Here is a 15292-nt window from a genome sequence, read left to right on the forward strand (position 1 = left end):
TTCTCCAGTCCTCTGGGACCTCACCTGTAGCCGATGAGGATGCAATGATTTCTGTCAAGGCCCCAGCAATTTCTTCCCTTGCCTCCCTCAGTATTCTAGGGTAGATCCCATCAGGCCCTGGGGACTTATCTACCTTAATGCTTTGCAAGACACCCAACACCCCCTCCTTTTTGATAATGAGATGACTGAGACTATCTGCACTCCCTTCCCTAGGCTCATCATCTACCAAGTCCTTCTCCTTGGTGAATACTGATGCAAAGTATTCATTTAGCACCTCACCCATTTCCTCTGGCTCCACGCATAGATTCCTATCTCTGTCCTTGAGTGGGCCAAACAAACAATGTTCTATTTATTTTCCTTCCCTGGTTTCATTATGTGGCATTTGTTCATGTTAAGTGCTGTTTGTTACTCATCAGCTAATACTTTACTCACAACAGATGCTTAATTTCCTGGGTTGTCCTTATGCCCCTTTACAATGTAATGTTAGCTCCTTTCTCTAATCATTCCCAAAAGTTAGTGGCAAAGGCGTGTCCAATTTCATTAACTTTTTTTAAAATATGGATTTTTATCCAGTCCTCGTGCTTTGTTTTCCTCTGTCCTCCTCAGTCTATTAAGGACAATCATATCTGCAATTTCTATTTTGTTTCAGTATGTCCTTTGTTCTCCGTTGCCCTCCTCCTTACCAGAAACTCACCTGCTATACAGAGGAGACTGTCCATGGTCTCCACTGTGAACACAAAGAAGAAGAATTCATTTAGTCTGGTCACATGATATCATGTCACCTATGGGACCTTTCAAGGCCCCACCATTTGATTTTCATAATGCTTGCTGTGTATATATTTATAGAGATGGGTACTTTTTCAGTATTCCCTTTTTTATAATAATGTAATTTTCTATCTCATCTCTCCCAGACAATTTCTTATGTTTCTTTGCTTTGTTCTTCTATTTACCTCAATTTTCCATGATACTCATAGCTTTATACTTTGGGAATATTTTTCTTTTGCCCTTATTCCCTGCATTATATGTGTTGTCCACATTGTCCTTTTCCCTTCATTGCCTTGTTTCCATTGTGCTATGTATCTATTCTGTATTTCTAAACATGAGCCACTTTGCTGCCATGCTTTTTCCCTCTAACAGTGCTGTCCAGTCCCATTTCCTGAGCTCAGCCCTCAACATCAGCCCTTCAAAACTTGACTCTTTCTATTGTGTTCATTCTCTTTTGCATTATTAACCTAACATTTTATTCTGCTATATTGGGGCTACTATTGCTATGGGTTGGCCACTACAGACATAACATTAGTAAGGAGATGTGAATTTTTTTTTAAATCCATTCGACACAACAAGCCTCTTTGGTTGAACTGAGCCCCACCTATCTGCCTCCTCAATATTAGCTTCAATATTTTTACATAACTCTATCACTTCCCGCTTCAGAAATACATTTAATTACACCTTCAGCCCATTTAAACCTTTTTTTATTTCTGTCCTCTAACTATTGGGACATTTCTCTACAATCAATAATGTGCATGGATCAACATTGTCAATTGCCTTCATAATCTTGAAAACTTCAAGTTTGTCACCACAACGTCCACTTTTCTCAAAGAGAACAAACCTAATTTAATTTTGTATTCCTGCTAGCATGTTTGCTGCTCACCCCTCCACCTTCTCAAGACTAATGGTTTTTATGATTCGGTGACTACACTGTATATAGTACTCCAGGTGTAGAGGTGGAATTTAAATCATCAAAAAGGGAAGGGTTTGTTGGTTCAAATAACGTTTTCTGGTTCCTAATTTTGTTTCGGTTCTTATTTCAGAAAGAAGTAACGAAATAATATTTTGGCGATGAACTGTTCAAAAGTCCTTACGCCCAAGTTACTTGTGATTGACTCTTAAACTTCTCTCTGAAGTGGTGTAACAAGCCACCCAGTTGTCTATAAACCACTACTGGTCACCACTACCTTCTCATGATAACCAGGGATGGGTAATAAATGATGACCTTGCCAGCGACTCCCATATTCTGAGAATAAATTAAAAAACCTGCTCTGGTGCCTTTAAAATGGCAAAATGCTTTCACAATGAGTCCAATAGTGTATCTGAAGCATGTAATCATAGGAAACATAGAAAGTACAGGTCTGGAAAGGACTCTGCAGTCCATCTGGCCTATCCCAAAAATTAATGCCCCTGAATTGGCAACTACCTCAAATATCTACCCAATTCTCCCTTAAATTGTTCCACACCACCTACCTCCCTGGACAGGTCTGTAGCACATGTTCAATACCCTTTGTGCAAAATAGTAAAATTTAATCTGTCTGTGCACCTTCCCTCTTGAGCCAAAGCCACAACACTGGTTGTGCAGTATGCGGCAATTACGAGCACATTATCTGGGCTCAATTATCTAACCCTTTAAAAATCTTGCCTATTTGAATATTTCCCATTGAGCCTTCTCTTCTCCAGAGTAAACAATCCTAAGCTTTTCATCTCCACTCAAAGGTTCAGATGCTATAAGTTAGGTATCAGTTTGGTTGCCCTTTTCTGCACCACTTCCAAAGCTTTAATATCCTTACAGTAATAGTGATCGGCATTGTATACAGTAGTTCAGCATACAATATACATTGTTCTCCTTCTTTATGTCCTCTGCAGCCTGTGACTAAGTATCCACCAACTGAGGCAGGCTTTCATGATGTTTTTGGCAATGTCTGGGAATGGACAGAAGATCATTTTAATGGGTTTCCAGGGTTTGAAACCACATTCCTCTACGATGACTTCTCCAGTCCCTGTTTTGATGGCAGGCATACAATAATTCTGGTAAGTTCTGTGTCGTACTTTTCTTGTTTTTGTGGACTCCATTTTAACTCAATCCGCTCAGCAGAAACCATGCAGGTGGGCAGTTAAAAACTGTCAGGTTACTTACCTGCTTAGATCCTGACCATTTCCAATATTACCCTGCAGAATTTTGCAGGTGGATGAGATGCCTCCCTAAAGTAGACAGATTCTCATTAATTTATGCAAGTTGGAGGTCCTAATATGTCAATAGGAGCCCGATGTAGTTTTAACCGGGGCCTGAGCAAGGAAACTGCCCCTGCTTTCCTGATAGACAGAATTAGCTCTGCACCTGCTTTGCAGATAGAAGAGGCCCTTCTGGTAAGTGTGAAACTTTTGTTTGTGGAATCAGGAAGAGAAGGTGTGCTCCTCTAGGCCCCACAAGGAAGGGTGCAGTCTCCCAAATCTTCACTGTCAACCCCCAGCCCCATTCTTCCTATCCTCAAGATCCTCTTGAAAATTCCTCCTCACAAAGCCTCTGCCAGTGCTGTTTGTAAAGCCAGATGTGAAAGGGGTGAGCTTCATGGGTTTTCCAGATCACCTACCATAATTTCAGGTGAAGAGCTGTGGAAATGCTGGAAAACCAGTGTGTAAATATATCACTTTTTTCAGGGATCTCTGTGGCTTTTCCACCAAAGTTACAGCAGATCAACGAGTGAAGCCATCTTTGAAAATTCACCCCTGGGACATTTATTTGAGTAGCCCAGTTAATTTGCTTTTCAATTGACTTTCCCTCTTGTTGGGCACCTCCTCGGTGACAACTAAGCTCAAACATAGGGCTGGATTTTTAGTCCCCACTGAGGCCAGTAACGGAGGTGGGTGGACACGGAATTTCACACAGCCAGCCTCTGTGCCAATTCCCTGGCTCCATCCCGCCTGCACGCCATTTTGCCTGAGGCAGGACTGGGGGGTGGCAGGGCTTTTCCAGTCAGCCTCCAGGTTTCCGGAGGTGTCAGAGGGACAGTTTAACTGCCTAGAGGTGGCCTCCTTGTGGCAGACTATGGACCAATGCTGCAGGCACACTTAGAGGCTCTCCCCGCCTTCCTGGGTGCAGTAGCAGCCTCAAGCAGCCCTTTAGAGGGGATCCCCCTCCACAGTGGTGGCCCAGCTGCAAAGGCCATTTCTTATTTAAAGTTTGAAAAAGCTGGAGACAGGGCGCCTCCTTTTTGAAGCACCCTCTCCCTTACTTACCTGCCATGGCATCCTGAAGCTGCTTTCAAACTGGAAGGCCTGTGATTGGCCCTCCAGCTTTGCGAGCCCATCCACTGACCTTAATTGGATGGGTAAATCCGTCCTTTAGCCATTAATGAGGAAAATCACATTGAGTGACTGTTTCCCACACAGTGCGGGCCTCTGACCCCATTTGAGCCGACAGGGAAAATCTTGCCCATAATATCAGTTTAAGAAATGTGAAATTTTTCTCCAGCAGGAAACATTGAAGATGGCCACCCTCTTCTTTATAAGAAAATATTTGAGGCTGAGTTGATTATCTCCTTCAATAAGGAGCTGAGTAGCTATCTAGATGGAAATCAGATTTAGAGCTTTTAGGGATAGGTGTAAACTGAAGTGATCAAATACTTCACAAGTTAAGATGGTCATATGGACTGTGGTGGGGTGGGAGGAAGATTTTCTCTGCATAAAGAACCTCTCTCTCCTCACTTGCTTAACGACAATCCCTCATCAGTGGTTCCACAATCAGAGCTGCTCAATAAGAGAGAGGGTTAAATAGTGGCAATGTGAAGATGGATAAATATACTGCTACTTGATAATATTTGGGAATTGCAAAGGATTTACACAAACTTTCCCTGAGGTGATAACTAGATGTGGCAGAGTGCAAGTATTAGTGACATTCAACAGCCACTTGAAAGTAAAGACTCCTTCAACCTTGATGTAGAAGCCTTATGAGTAAAGAACAATGATGGCAGCCTTGGCTCGGAGGTACCACTCTTGCTTCTTAGTCTGAAAGTTCAAGCCCCACATCAGAGACTTGAGCACATAATCCAGGCTGACACTTCAGTGCAATACTGAGGGAAAGCTGCACTGTTGAGGCGCCGTCTTTTATGTGAGCTATTAAACCAAGGCCTCACCTTTCCGCTTTGTGGATGTTAAAGATCCCAAAGCATTATTCAAAGAACAGCAAGGCAGTTCCCCTGATGACCTAGCCAATATTTATCCATCAACCAACATCTCTAAAACAGATTATCTGGTTATTATCTCATTGCTGTTTGTGGGATCTTGCTGTACACAAATTGGCTGCTGAAATTTACTAACATTACAATAGTGACTGTGCTTCAAGAGCACTTGATTGACTGTGAAGTGCTTTGGGATGTCCTGAGGAGGCTTTGAGTAAAATAACATGGTGGAATTGTTGACTCTAATTTTATTTCTGTGTTTACAGGGTGGTTCCTGGATCTCGACAGGAGATGAGGCATCAAAATTCGCAAGGTTTGCCTTCAGGAGGCATTTTTTCCAACACTTGGGTTTCCGCTTGGTCAGAACATGCAACTGGTTGAAAATTCCAGTCAGAGTGGTGAATATTAAAGGATTTGTTCCAGGTATGGGAGTAAGAGGTGCAAAATCGTCACACTGTTTAAACTTAGAACAATTGGAGTGCCGGAGGTGAAACTGCCATGCAAACTAAAAAGGTCCCAAGTCCCAATTATTATCTTCCACTGGGAATGAAGGAAGCAATAATAATGCATGGAGAAATCAGAATTTTACATTATGAGTAAAGATTTAAGGGAATTGATCTTATTTTCTTTGGAAAAGAGGAGACAAAGTTTAATTGAAGTTTTAAGGATTATGAAGAGGGTTTATTAATTTGAAACAAAAGCATAAATGCTAGAAACACTCAGCATGTCAGTCAGCATCTATGGAGAGAACAGATAAGTTAATGTTTCAGGGATAAACAATTTTCAGATTGGGTATAAACTCCCCTGTGCAACTGAGGTGAGGATGACTGGTATCTTTAAATTTAGAGGTTTACAGCAGAGAAGAAGCCAGCTTGACCCATTAGTCTGGATTTTATCCAACCCTTAGAGAAGGCCTGGGAGGAGGCAGGGGGCACACAAACTGGCTTGGATTGGTGTTGGGTGGTGTGCCCGACGTTGCTCTGTCCCTATGCCATTTTGTCCATGGCGGGCACTGTGGTAGATAGGAAGTCTGCTGGGAGGCTAATTGAGCCACTTAATTGGCCCATTAAGGGCCACCTCCTGCCTCCACTGGTATTTAGCCAATGTTGGAGGGGCCTGCCACTGTGTGGAGACACCGCCAGGTAAGACCCGGTGGAGTCTTAGTGTGCCTGGGGTTGTCCCTCCTATGGGGGATATTCATGGCCCAGGGAGGGCCTCTCTGGCGGCGATGTCTGCCCCCATGTCAAGAAACCCCGCCCTCACCAAGAACGCCTTGCCCCTTCGCTGGGGCCTACCTGACTGGCCCTGGCACTCTCGACCCCACTTACCTTGGTCCTGGGGGTCTCCTCCATCTTCGCTTGGCCAGCAGCTCTTGGAGGCAGGATTTTGTTCCATAAAGGGACATTATCCCCGACGACGGGCAGTTAATTGCCTGCCCACTGTTGAATTTCGCCGGGGGTCCAATGGACGGCTGAGGCGGGGATCCCCCTACCTTCCAGTCCGTCACCAGAACCTCCATCACCGATATAAAATTCAGCCCATCATCAAGTCGGTGTCAGCTCTTTGCTAGTGCAATTCCAAACCAATCTTGCTCTCTCCCCTTAGCCTGGTCTATTCCTGTTTCAGAAAGTGCATTGGTCTCTGTAACAACCATTCCCTGTGACAAAACAATTCATGCTTTCACCACTCTGCATAAAGAACTTCTCTCTCCTCAGTCTCTTAATGACAATTCCTAACCACTAGTTCCACAATCAGAGGAAATCTCTCCCAATTCACTATCAAAACCCGCTACAATTTTAGAAACCTATTTTAATCTCCTTCTCAAGTCCAGTGGTAATAGTTCCAGTATCTCTTGCCTCTCATCATAACCTATAGCTTCACATCCCTGATATTATACGAGTGAATTATGTTTCTATAAAACAACTGTTAGGTCACAGTTAAAGAGCAGTGCAATTTTGAGCACCCCATTAAATTATATGCTCCACTTTTAAACCCAAAAGGCTGTTCACCTTTTTCCTGACTTTATCTAGCTACATTTGCACTTTCAGGGAATTATGTATTTGAATCACTAGAACGCTGTATAGTTGAACCCTTCAGTGTCTTTCCATTGAGTGCATACTCCAATCCCTTGAAAAACGCATTACCTGCTAATCTGTCTATGTAGTTTGTTACGGATAAATGGGAGGTGGTGTTGGTGATTTCCACTTTTCACCTCTCAAAAGACCGCAGACAGTGTTTTCAAAATTGGTGTTTTAGTCCCTGAGTGTTTTAAAGGTCAAATAAATGGACAGCCAACATGTTTTCTCATAGGTTAAAAAAGAAAGGCAAATATCTGTTACAACCAGGTGAGGAAGGGGTCTCAGGCTCTCCTTTCGCCCCTTCTCTGGTTTGACCGCAACAGAGTTTATTCTTTTAACACAGTGATTTAGCTTACCCCCTCAGTGAGCCCTTGCTCACTCTTCCTCAAATATAATTACAAATGAACCAATCAGATAGGTTTTCTTGGGTTGAAATAAGGAAGATGTAAGTTTATTAACCTTATCACTCTAAACTGGTTAAAATTACTAAAAGACGCAACACATCCACGCTCACATTCATACGAGAGGCACATACACACACAAATAGATACAGATGGGAAGAAGAGTTGGGAGGTTGAAGTAAAGTTCATAATAAATGGAATTCAAATACTGAGTTTCAATGTCCTTAGCTGAAGTTAAAGTCTTGAAATCCTGGCTGGGCCACATGCACAATTTGAGCTTGCTTCTCTGGTCCCAGAAAGCTGAAGAGAAGCTTTATCTGTCTTCTTGGTTGTTGCCTGCAAGGTTCAGTAGTCTTGAGGCTTAGTAGCTGCTACCGAGGCTTCCCTGGGTCTTTGCTGAAGACAGAGACAGAGAAAGAGGTGCTTTCTTCTTGGAGTTCAGTTACAGTCTCCTTTCTTTCAAAGGCACAATTCACAACTCAATGTTATTCCAGCAGGTATGTTATGTGATGGCCTCTTTGTTCGAAAGCAGAAGTTTCTGGAAGGTTTTTGAAATTCAAAGTCCTTCAGACATACTTGATGCGAAGGTGGGGGGGGTTGCACTTTCAAAGTCAAAGGGTGTTCATGGCTTTTGATCACGACTATTGACAAAATTCATTCTAGATAATTGAATCAGAGCACACCCCTATTGTTCTTGCTAGACTTGCTCTCCCAGCCAGTCTTTGTCTTCTCATATGCAAATAGTGCGTGGTCATCCTTAGCTGTTCTGTTTTGCTTTTTTTTAAAGGTCATTTGTAATGTTCAGTAAAACGTCTCAAGCAGAGTTCCATACAACAAAATTAATATTTTCCATTTGGCATGTGTGATTTCCGTCACATATTTAATTTACACAATAACCACAAAATGTTCATGACCTCACCCACTCTCTCTCTCACACACACACACACACACACACAAGAAAATATATAAAGAGTAGAGTGGTAGCATGCATTTAGAGTCCAATTGTGGTAAGAATGTTCATTGTTTCAAGAAAACCTTTAGAAACTTTTCAGGAGAAAATCTTTCAATGATGTTTTAGTTTAGTTTAGAGTTTAGAGATACAGCACTGAAACAGGCCCTTCGGCCCACCGAGTCTGTGCCGACCATCAACCACCCATTTATACTAATCCTACACTAATCCCACATTCCTATCACATCCCCACCTTCCCTATATATTTCCCTACCACCTACCTATACTAGGGGCAATTTATAATGTCCAATTAACCTATCAACCTGCAAGTCTTTGGCATGTGGGAGGAAACCGGAGCACCCGGAGGAAACCCACGCAGACACAGGGAGAACTTGCAAACTCCGCACAGGCAGTACCCAGAATCGAACCTGGGTCCCTGGAGCTGTGAGGCTGCGGTGCTAACCACTGTGCCACTGTGCAGGCTTGAAAGTTCTTCATCTTGAAAAGAATGAAGAGTGCAGGCTCCTTGTGATTAATCCTTAATCCGAAGTTGATGGTGGAAATCCTGGTTCGCTTTCACTGCTGGGGGAGTTCCAAAGTCACCTTGCTATTTATCAACTACAGTAGTAAAAAGGGTGTTGTCAGGAGTGCTTCTGCTTAGCTGGAACAGTCTCACAGCTGTTCTGGCTGTAAAAAAAACTTCTCTTGCTGTTCTGCCCCTCTCTCTAGAAAGATACATTTTATGGTAGAAAATTGTCAGGTTGGGATGTCAGTCAGGTGACTAAGGGCTCTCTCCACTGGGGTTATTCATACAATGTTTCAGGATATGGGAACCATTGTTCTATGATGGTGTCTGTATGTGCTCCATTCTGATGAATAGGTGCTACTTCACACCTATTATTTTAGTCTTGGCTGTGGAGTCAGTCTGTCTACAGCAGATTTTGTTAGCTCCATTCCTGAAGATGTTTGCATGGAATAGGCTGTTTTACATTTCAATGTATTTTCCCCAAAGCTAATTCATATGTGGATAATGGATTTTGACTTTGTTACGACCAAGTGAAAAAGGTGTCTGGGGTCCCTTTCAGCCTTCACCTCATCTTACTGTAACAGGATTTAATTTTTAAACACATTGTGTTTTGATCTCCCTCTTGGTGAATCCTTGTTCACTGTTTTCCAATTATAAGGCAAAGAAATGAGCAGAAACAGGATTTCTTAGGTTTAAAGAAGGAAAGTGAAATTTATTAAAACTTAAGCTTAAACTCTAATTCGGTTAATGCCTACGGATACACGCCGTGCCCCAGGCTAGCATGCAAATGCGATACGCGCATACAAATAGAGACAGAAAAGAGCAGAAGAAATATAAAGTGGAGAGGTTTGAGGCAATATCTGAAGAGTTTCTTGTTACTGTGCTTCGAGGTCACTGTAGAGTTCTTTTGTAGGTCATTCTTGCTTTTCTTTGTGGCACAGTATTCTTCTTAAACCTTGTTCACTGTAGGAGACTTTTCTCTCTTGGGGTTCATGTATCTTCAATGGTTCCAAAGCTGGCGAGAAAGAGATGAGAGCAGACAGGAGAGAGATGTTCTCAATCCTGGAGCCAGGAGCTTTCTGAGTTCAAATTCTCTGTGGTGAGTTCAAAAAAACCTGCCATAGCCAGTTAGTCATGTGACTAAACAGGTTTGACTATGTCATGTATTGGGGAGCAGGGACTGGTTCTTTAGTTCCAACACCGTCTGCTGGTGTGCAAAAAATGCCTTTCTGGCTAGGGGCCTGGCAATTCCTTGTAATAGGCCCTCTTTTCTTCCCAGCAACAATTTGAAGTTTAATGTCCATGTGGTAAAATTAATGTGCCTCATTCTTGCAGGTGGGGGCGTACTTGACAACTTTAACAGACAGATCTGTTTATTGATAGTATAGGAGGGGTATCCTGACCTCTACTCCATTTTATCTGTGGGTCAAATGTGTCCATTTTCTTGTGGTTCAGTTCAACAGTTAACATTTATTTCATAATTTCTCCAATTCATTTCATATTTCCTCACTGTTCCCTTCATTAGTGTGACACTTTCCTGAAGTCTTTTAAAGTTCACTTTGCTATTTTGTATCATCAGCAGATTTAGTTATTGTGCTCACTATGCCCAAAATATCTTTATATATTGAGTATAAAAGTGACTCCAGCATTGATCCCTGGGGTGCACTACTTACAGTTCATTTTCAACTCAGCTGCACCCATATATCCTTAACCTTTTGTTTCTTAACTTATCAGCAATTCATGATGCTTTAAATTAACCAGAATGCTGCATACTATTGGCTACCACTTAGGTACGGTATTGGAGACTCCACATGCCACATGGAAATATTAATTTCGCCATATGGAACTTTGCCTGAGATTTTTACTGGACATTATTACAAATAACTTTTAAAAAGTAGAACAGTACAACTAAAGATGGCAAGCACGAATCTGCACATGAAAAGCCAAAGGCCGACTGGAGACAGAAGGTGCTTACCAAGTCTAACCAGAACAATGGGGTTGCTCTCTGATTATAGTACCAAGAATGACTTTGTCAATGTTGATCATTAGAAGCCATCGACACCCATTGACTTTGAAAGCGCCAACCCCCTCCCCCCCCCCAACCCCCCCCCCCCCCCCCGGCCCCCCACCAAGTATGTTTGCACAGCTTGAGAGGAGAAATTTGAATTTCAGAAAACCCTTCCGGAAACTTCTGTTTCAAACAAACAGGTGGTCACATGGCATGCCTGCCTGTGAAACTCTGAGTTTGTGAATTGTGCCTCAGAAAGCAGACAGTAACTGAACTCCAAGGAAGGAACATATCCCCTCTCTCTCTCTCCAGCAAAGTCCCAGGGAAGCCTCAGCTGCAGCTAAACCTCAAATCTACAGATCCTCACAGTCAGCAACAAAGAGGACGGATAAAGAGGACGGATAAAGCCTCTCCTTGCCTTCCGGAACCAGAGAAGCAATCCTGAATTGTGCACGTGGCCCAGTGAGGACTTCAAGACTTCAATTTCAACTAAGGACACTGGGATTACACTTCCATATTTAAATTCCATTTTTATTAAGGACTCTACTCCAATCTCCCAACTCCGTTTTTTCCCCTCTGTATCTATTTGGTGTGTGTGTGCCTCTTGTGCAAATGTGAGCATGGATGTATCGTGTATTTTAGTAATTTTAACTGGTTTAGAGTGATAAGGTTAATAAACATGCATCTTTCGCAAATAGATCAGCCATGATCTTATTAAATGGCAGGGCAGGCTCGAGGGGCCAAATAGCCTACTTCTGCTCCTAATTCGTATGTTCGTATCTTTCTTGTTTAAACTCAAGAAAACCTGTCTGATTGATTCATTTGCAAGTATATATTAGGGTAACAGGAGCAAGTGCTCACTGAGTTGGTAAGTTAAATCACTGTGTTAAAAGGATAAACCCTATTGCAGTCAAACCAGAGAAGGGGTGAAAGGGGAGCCTGAGACCCCTTCCTCACCTGGTTGTAACAGTATCATTATAAGTACTGGAAAATATTGCAGTCTGCTTCAACACCACTATTTCTTTCTAGATTTTAATAAAGGTACAATCTCATCTTATTTGTTACTGGGGAAAGGGCCATAGCTTTTCTTTCTTCAATCTGTGCTGTGACACAATCTCGCCAAAGTAATGCTCCAATTTCACCATTATAAACAGACTAACATCCTATCATTGCATCACATCACACTCATCTCCACGCTGGGAAATTGGTGGCATGCTTATGGAAATGGATGAGTGTTTCTTTAACAGTACAAACAACTTTGAAGAGGGTATAGAACCTTAAGGATTCTGATTACTTTTGTTTTAAAACTGGACTTTTTTTGCCTGAAATGCATTTGCCACTACAACATAAATCACTGGAAGCCTAGCTTGCCACCAATAGTGAAGTTAATTTTATAGCTTGAGGAATTAAACAGCATCAATGTTGTCTGAAAGTGTTTTACAGAAGGTTTAAGAAGTTGCATTTGACAACGACATGCAAACTCACAATTGTCCCCTTGTTTAAGAAGGGTAGCAGGGATAATCCATGTAATTATAGACCGGTGAGCCTGCCTTCAGTGGTAGTGAAGCTGCTGGAGAAGATACTGAGGGATAGGATCTATTCCCATTTGGAAGAAAATGGGCTTATCAGTGATAGGCAACATGGTTTTGTGCAGGGAAGGTCATGTCTTACCAACTTAATAGAATTCTTTGAGGAAGTGACAAAGTTGATTGATGAGGGAAGGGCTGTAGATTCATATACATGGACTTCAGTAAGGCGTTTGATAAGGTTCCCCATGGTAGGTTGGTGGAGAAAGTGAAGTCGCATGGGGTCCAGGGTGTACTAGCTGGATGGATAAAGAACTGGCTGGGCAACAGGAGACAGAGAGTAGCAGTGGAAGGGAGTTTCTCAAAATGGAGACGTGTGACCAGTGGTGTTCCACAGGGATCCGTGCTGGGACCACTGTTGTTTGTGATATACATAAATGATTTGGAGGAAAGTATAGGTGGTCTGATTAGCAAGTTTGCAGACGACACGAAGATTGGTGGGGTAGCAGATAGTGAAGGGGACTGTCAGAGAATACAGCAGAATATAGATAGATTGGAGAGTTGGGCAGAGAAATGGCGGATGGAGTTCAATCCGGGCAAATGCGAGGTGATGCATTTTGGAAGATCCAATTCAAGAGTGAACTATACAATAAATGGAAAAGTCCTGGGGAAAATTGATGTACAGAGAGATTTGGGTGTTCAGGTCCATTGTTCCCTGAAGGTGGCAACGCAGGTCAATAGAGTGGTCAAGAAGGCATACGGCATGCTTTCCTTCATAGGACGGGGTATTGAGTACAAGAGTTGGCAGGTCATGTTACAGTTGTATAAGACTTTGGTTCGGCCACATTTGGAATACTGCGTGCAGTTCTGGTCGCCACATTACCAAAAGGATGTAGATGCTTTGGAGAGGGTGCAGAGGAGGTTCACCAGGATGTTGCCTGGTATGGAGGGTGCTAGCTATGAAGAGAGGTTGAGTAGATTAGGATTATTTTCATTAGAAAGACGGAGGTTGAGGGGGGACCTGATTGAGGTGAACAAAATCATGAGAGGTATAGACAGGGTGGATAGCAAGAAGCTTTTTCCCAGAGTGGGGGATTCAATTACTAGGGGTCACGAGTTCAAAGTGAGAGGGCAAAAGTTTAGGGGGGATATGCGTGGAAAGTTCTTTACGCAGAGGGTGGTGGGTGCCTGGAATGCGTTGCCAGCAGAGGTGGTAGACGCGGGCACGATAGCATCTTTTAAGATGTATCTAGACAGATACATGAATGGACAGGAAGCAAAGAGATACAGACCCTTAGAAAATAGGCGACAGGTTTAGATAGAGGATCTGGATCGGCGCAGGCTTGGAGGGCCGAAGGGCCTGTTCCTGTGCTGTAATTTTCTTTGTTCTTTGTTCTTTGTTCTTTGCAATATGGTTTGACCTGTTGCCAATCATCTGAGGTTACCTAGTAACTGAGGTGATCAGCAGTACAGTGAATTTGTTGCATCATCCATTGCATCCTTTTGTCATCGCATGTTGTAAGTATGTTTGCATGTCCCTTTAACTGCAGCAGAACTGGCTGGTTTGAGTAGCATTTAATATTGGGTGACGTTCAAAGTTTTGTGAGAAAAGAAAGGGACAGATAAAGAAAAGTACCTTTTAAGTTTTGCATTGCAATTCTTTTGGCATTTTCCCCAGTAAAGAGATTTCCACTAAAGAGGCATGTGTTTTCACCAGATAACCCAATCACTGTTCCCAAGGAGACGGTGCAAGTGATCTCAGTTTCCAGCGCCAACACTCAGTTGCACTATGAGACGGATGTTGCTGTGCAGGTAGGTCAGTGCTACATACCTCTGAGGCCAGTACAGTGTCAGTAGGGTTACTGAACAGTTTGACATGGCTGGATTCTCTGAAGATTTCTGTGTGAGATGAATTAAGTGTCTCTGTTCAAATATTTCCTGAACAGTATTGGTTGAATGGAGGAGCATCAAAAATGAAAATCTTAGTATACCAGGCAGTACTCCCCATAAATAATTGTAATGTTAAATCCCAACGAAAAACATGAAGATTTTCATATTCGGTCCACATTCATAGAACTGCTACTTTCTTTTGCCTCCTCAATGAGTGCTCCAGGCAAGGCTCACAGTAATCGTGTTATTGAACCATTAGATAATGTCATGCAAATATTCTACTTTTCCCTCTTTCAGTTTTTTTCTCTGATGTTTCTTCTTCATTCCCCATAGAAATGAGTCACACCAGCGTAAAATCCATATAACCAGGTTTCCCCCCTCCGCCCCCACTCTAGTGACTGTTCTTCACAGCCGAGTATGCTGACTGTTGGCAGGCTATTCAACCATGGGGGAAAGGAGTGGAGAAGCATACCAGAGACAAGCTGGATCCTCACTCAATATACATACTTTCCAGCAAATGTGACTGGATAGTGACCAGGAGCAGGAACCCTTGCTGATTTTGCTTCTCTCTAGCCCAAGGGCCTGAGACTATTTGTAGTGTCACTACTACTGCTCCAGTCAAGGTCAGCTAATAGGTGCACACCAGAGATTGAAGTGCAGAAGTGCAACCTCCCTGGTCAGTATGGCTCAGGATCTCTGTTTATTTTCCCACTGAGCCATAGGTAGAGCAGGATTTTTCATTTTAAAGGGACTGCTATAAGCAAAAATCAACATTTGCTGCTCCAAGCTCTGGGCATCAAATAATTAATGTTTCAATACTTTAATCATGGTTCAGAGTCACTTTAAATAATTAATGTCGAGGCAAAGCCATGTGCTGCATGGCATTTCTTGAATGGGTAGGGAAATAGTGTAACAGCCAGGGTTCTACCTGGGTGACTCTATGTAGGAACACAGATTGACTGCTC

The 15292-nt window shown here is 42.7% G+C and overlaps 1 protein-coding gene across 4 annotated transcripts in view; it reads left to right on the forward strand.

Moving 5' to 3' along the window:
- Nucleotides 1–15292, forward strand: part of LOC137372948 (uncharacterized) — a 74618-nt gene that overhangs the window by 38685 nt on the left and 20641 nt on the right. For all 4 annotated transcript variants that reach the window (XR_010975532.1, XM_068037505.1, XM_068037506.1 and 1 more), the window contains 3 exons: nt 2638–2802; nt 5216–5372; nt 14155–14249. Coding sequence is in view for 3 of the 4 variants with exons in the window: in XM_068037505.1 (XP_067893606.1) it covers nt 2638–2802; nt 5216–5372; nt 14155–14249 (417 nt within the window). In the remaining variant the exon portion in view is untranslated. The remainder of the gene's footprint in view (nt 1–2637; nt 2803–5215; nt 5373–14154; nt 14250–15292) is intronic.

The sequence above is a fragment of the Heterodontus francisci genome, chromosome 8 (assembly GCF_036365525.1).
Source record: "Heterodontus francisci isolate sHetFra1 chromosome 8, sHetFra1.hap1, whole genome shotgun sequence".
Taxonomy (NCBI): domain Eukaryota; kingdom Metazoa; phylum Chordata; class Chondrichthyes; order Heterodontiformes; family Heterodontidae; genus Heterodontus; species Heterodontus francisci.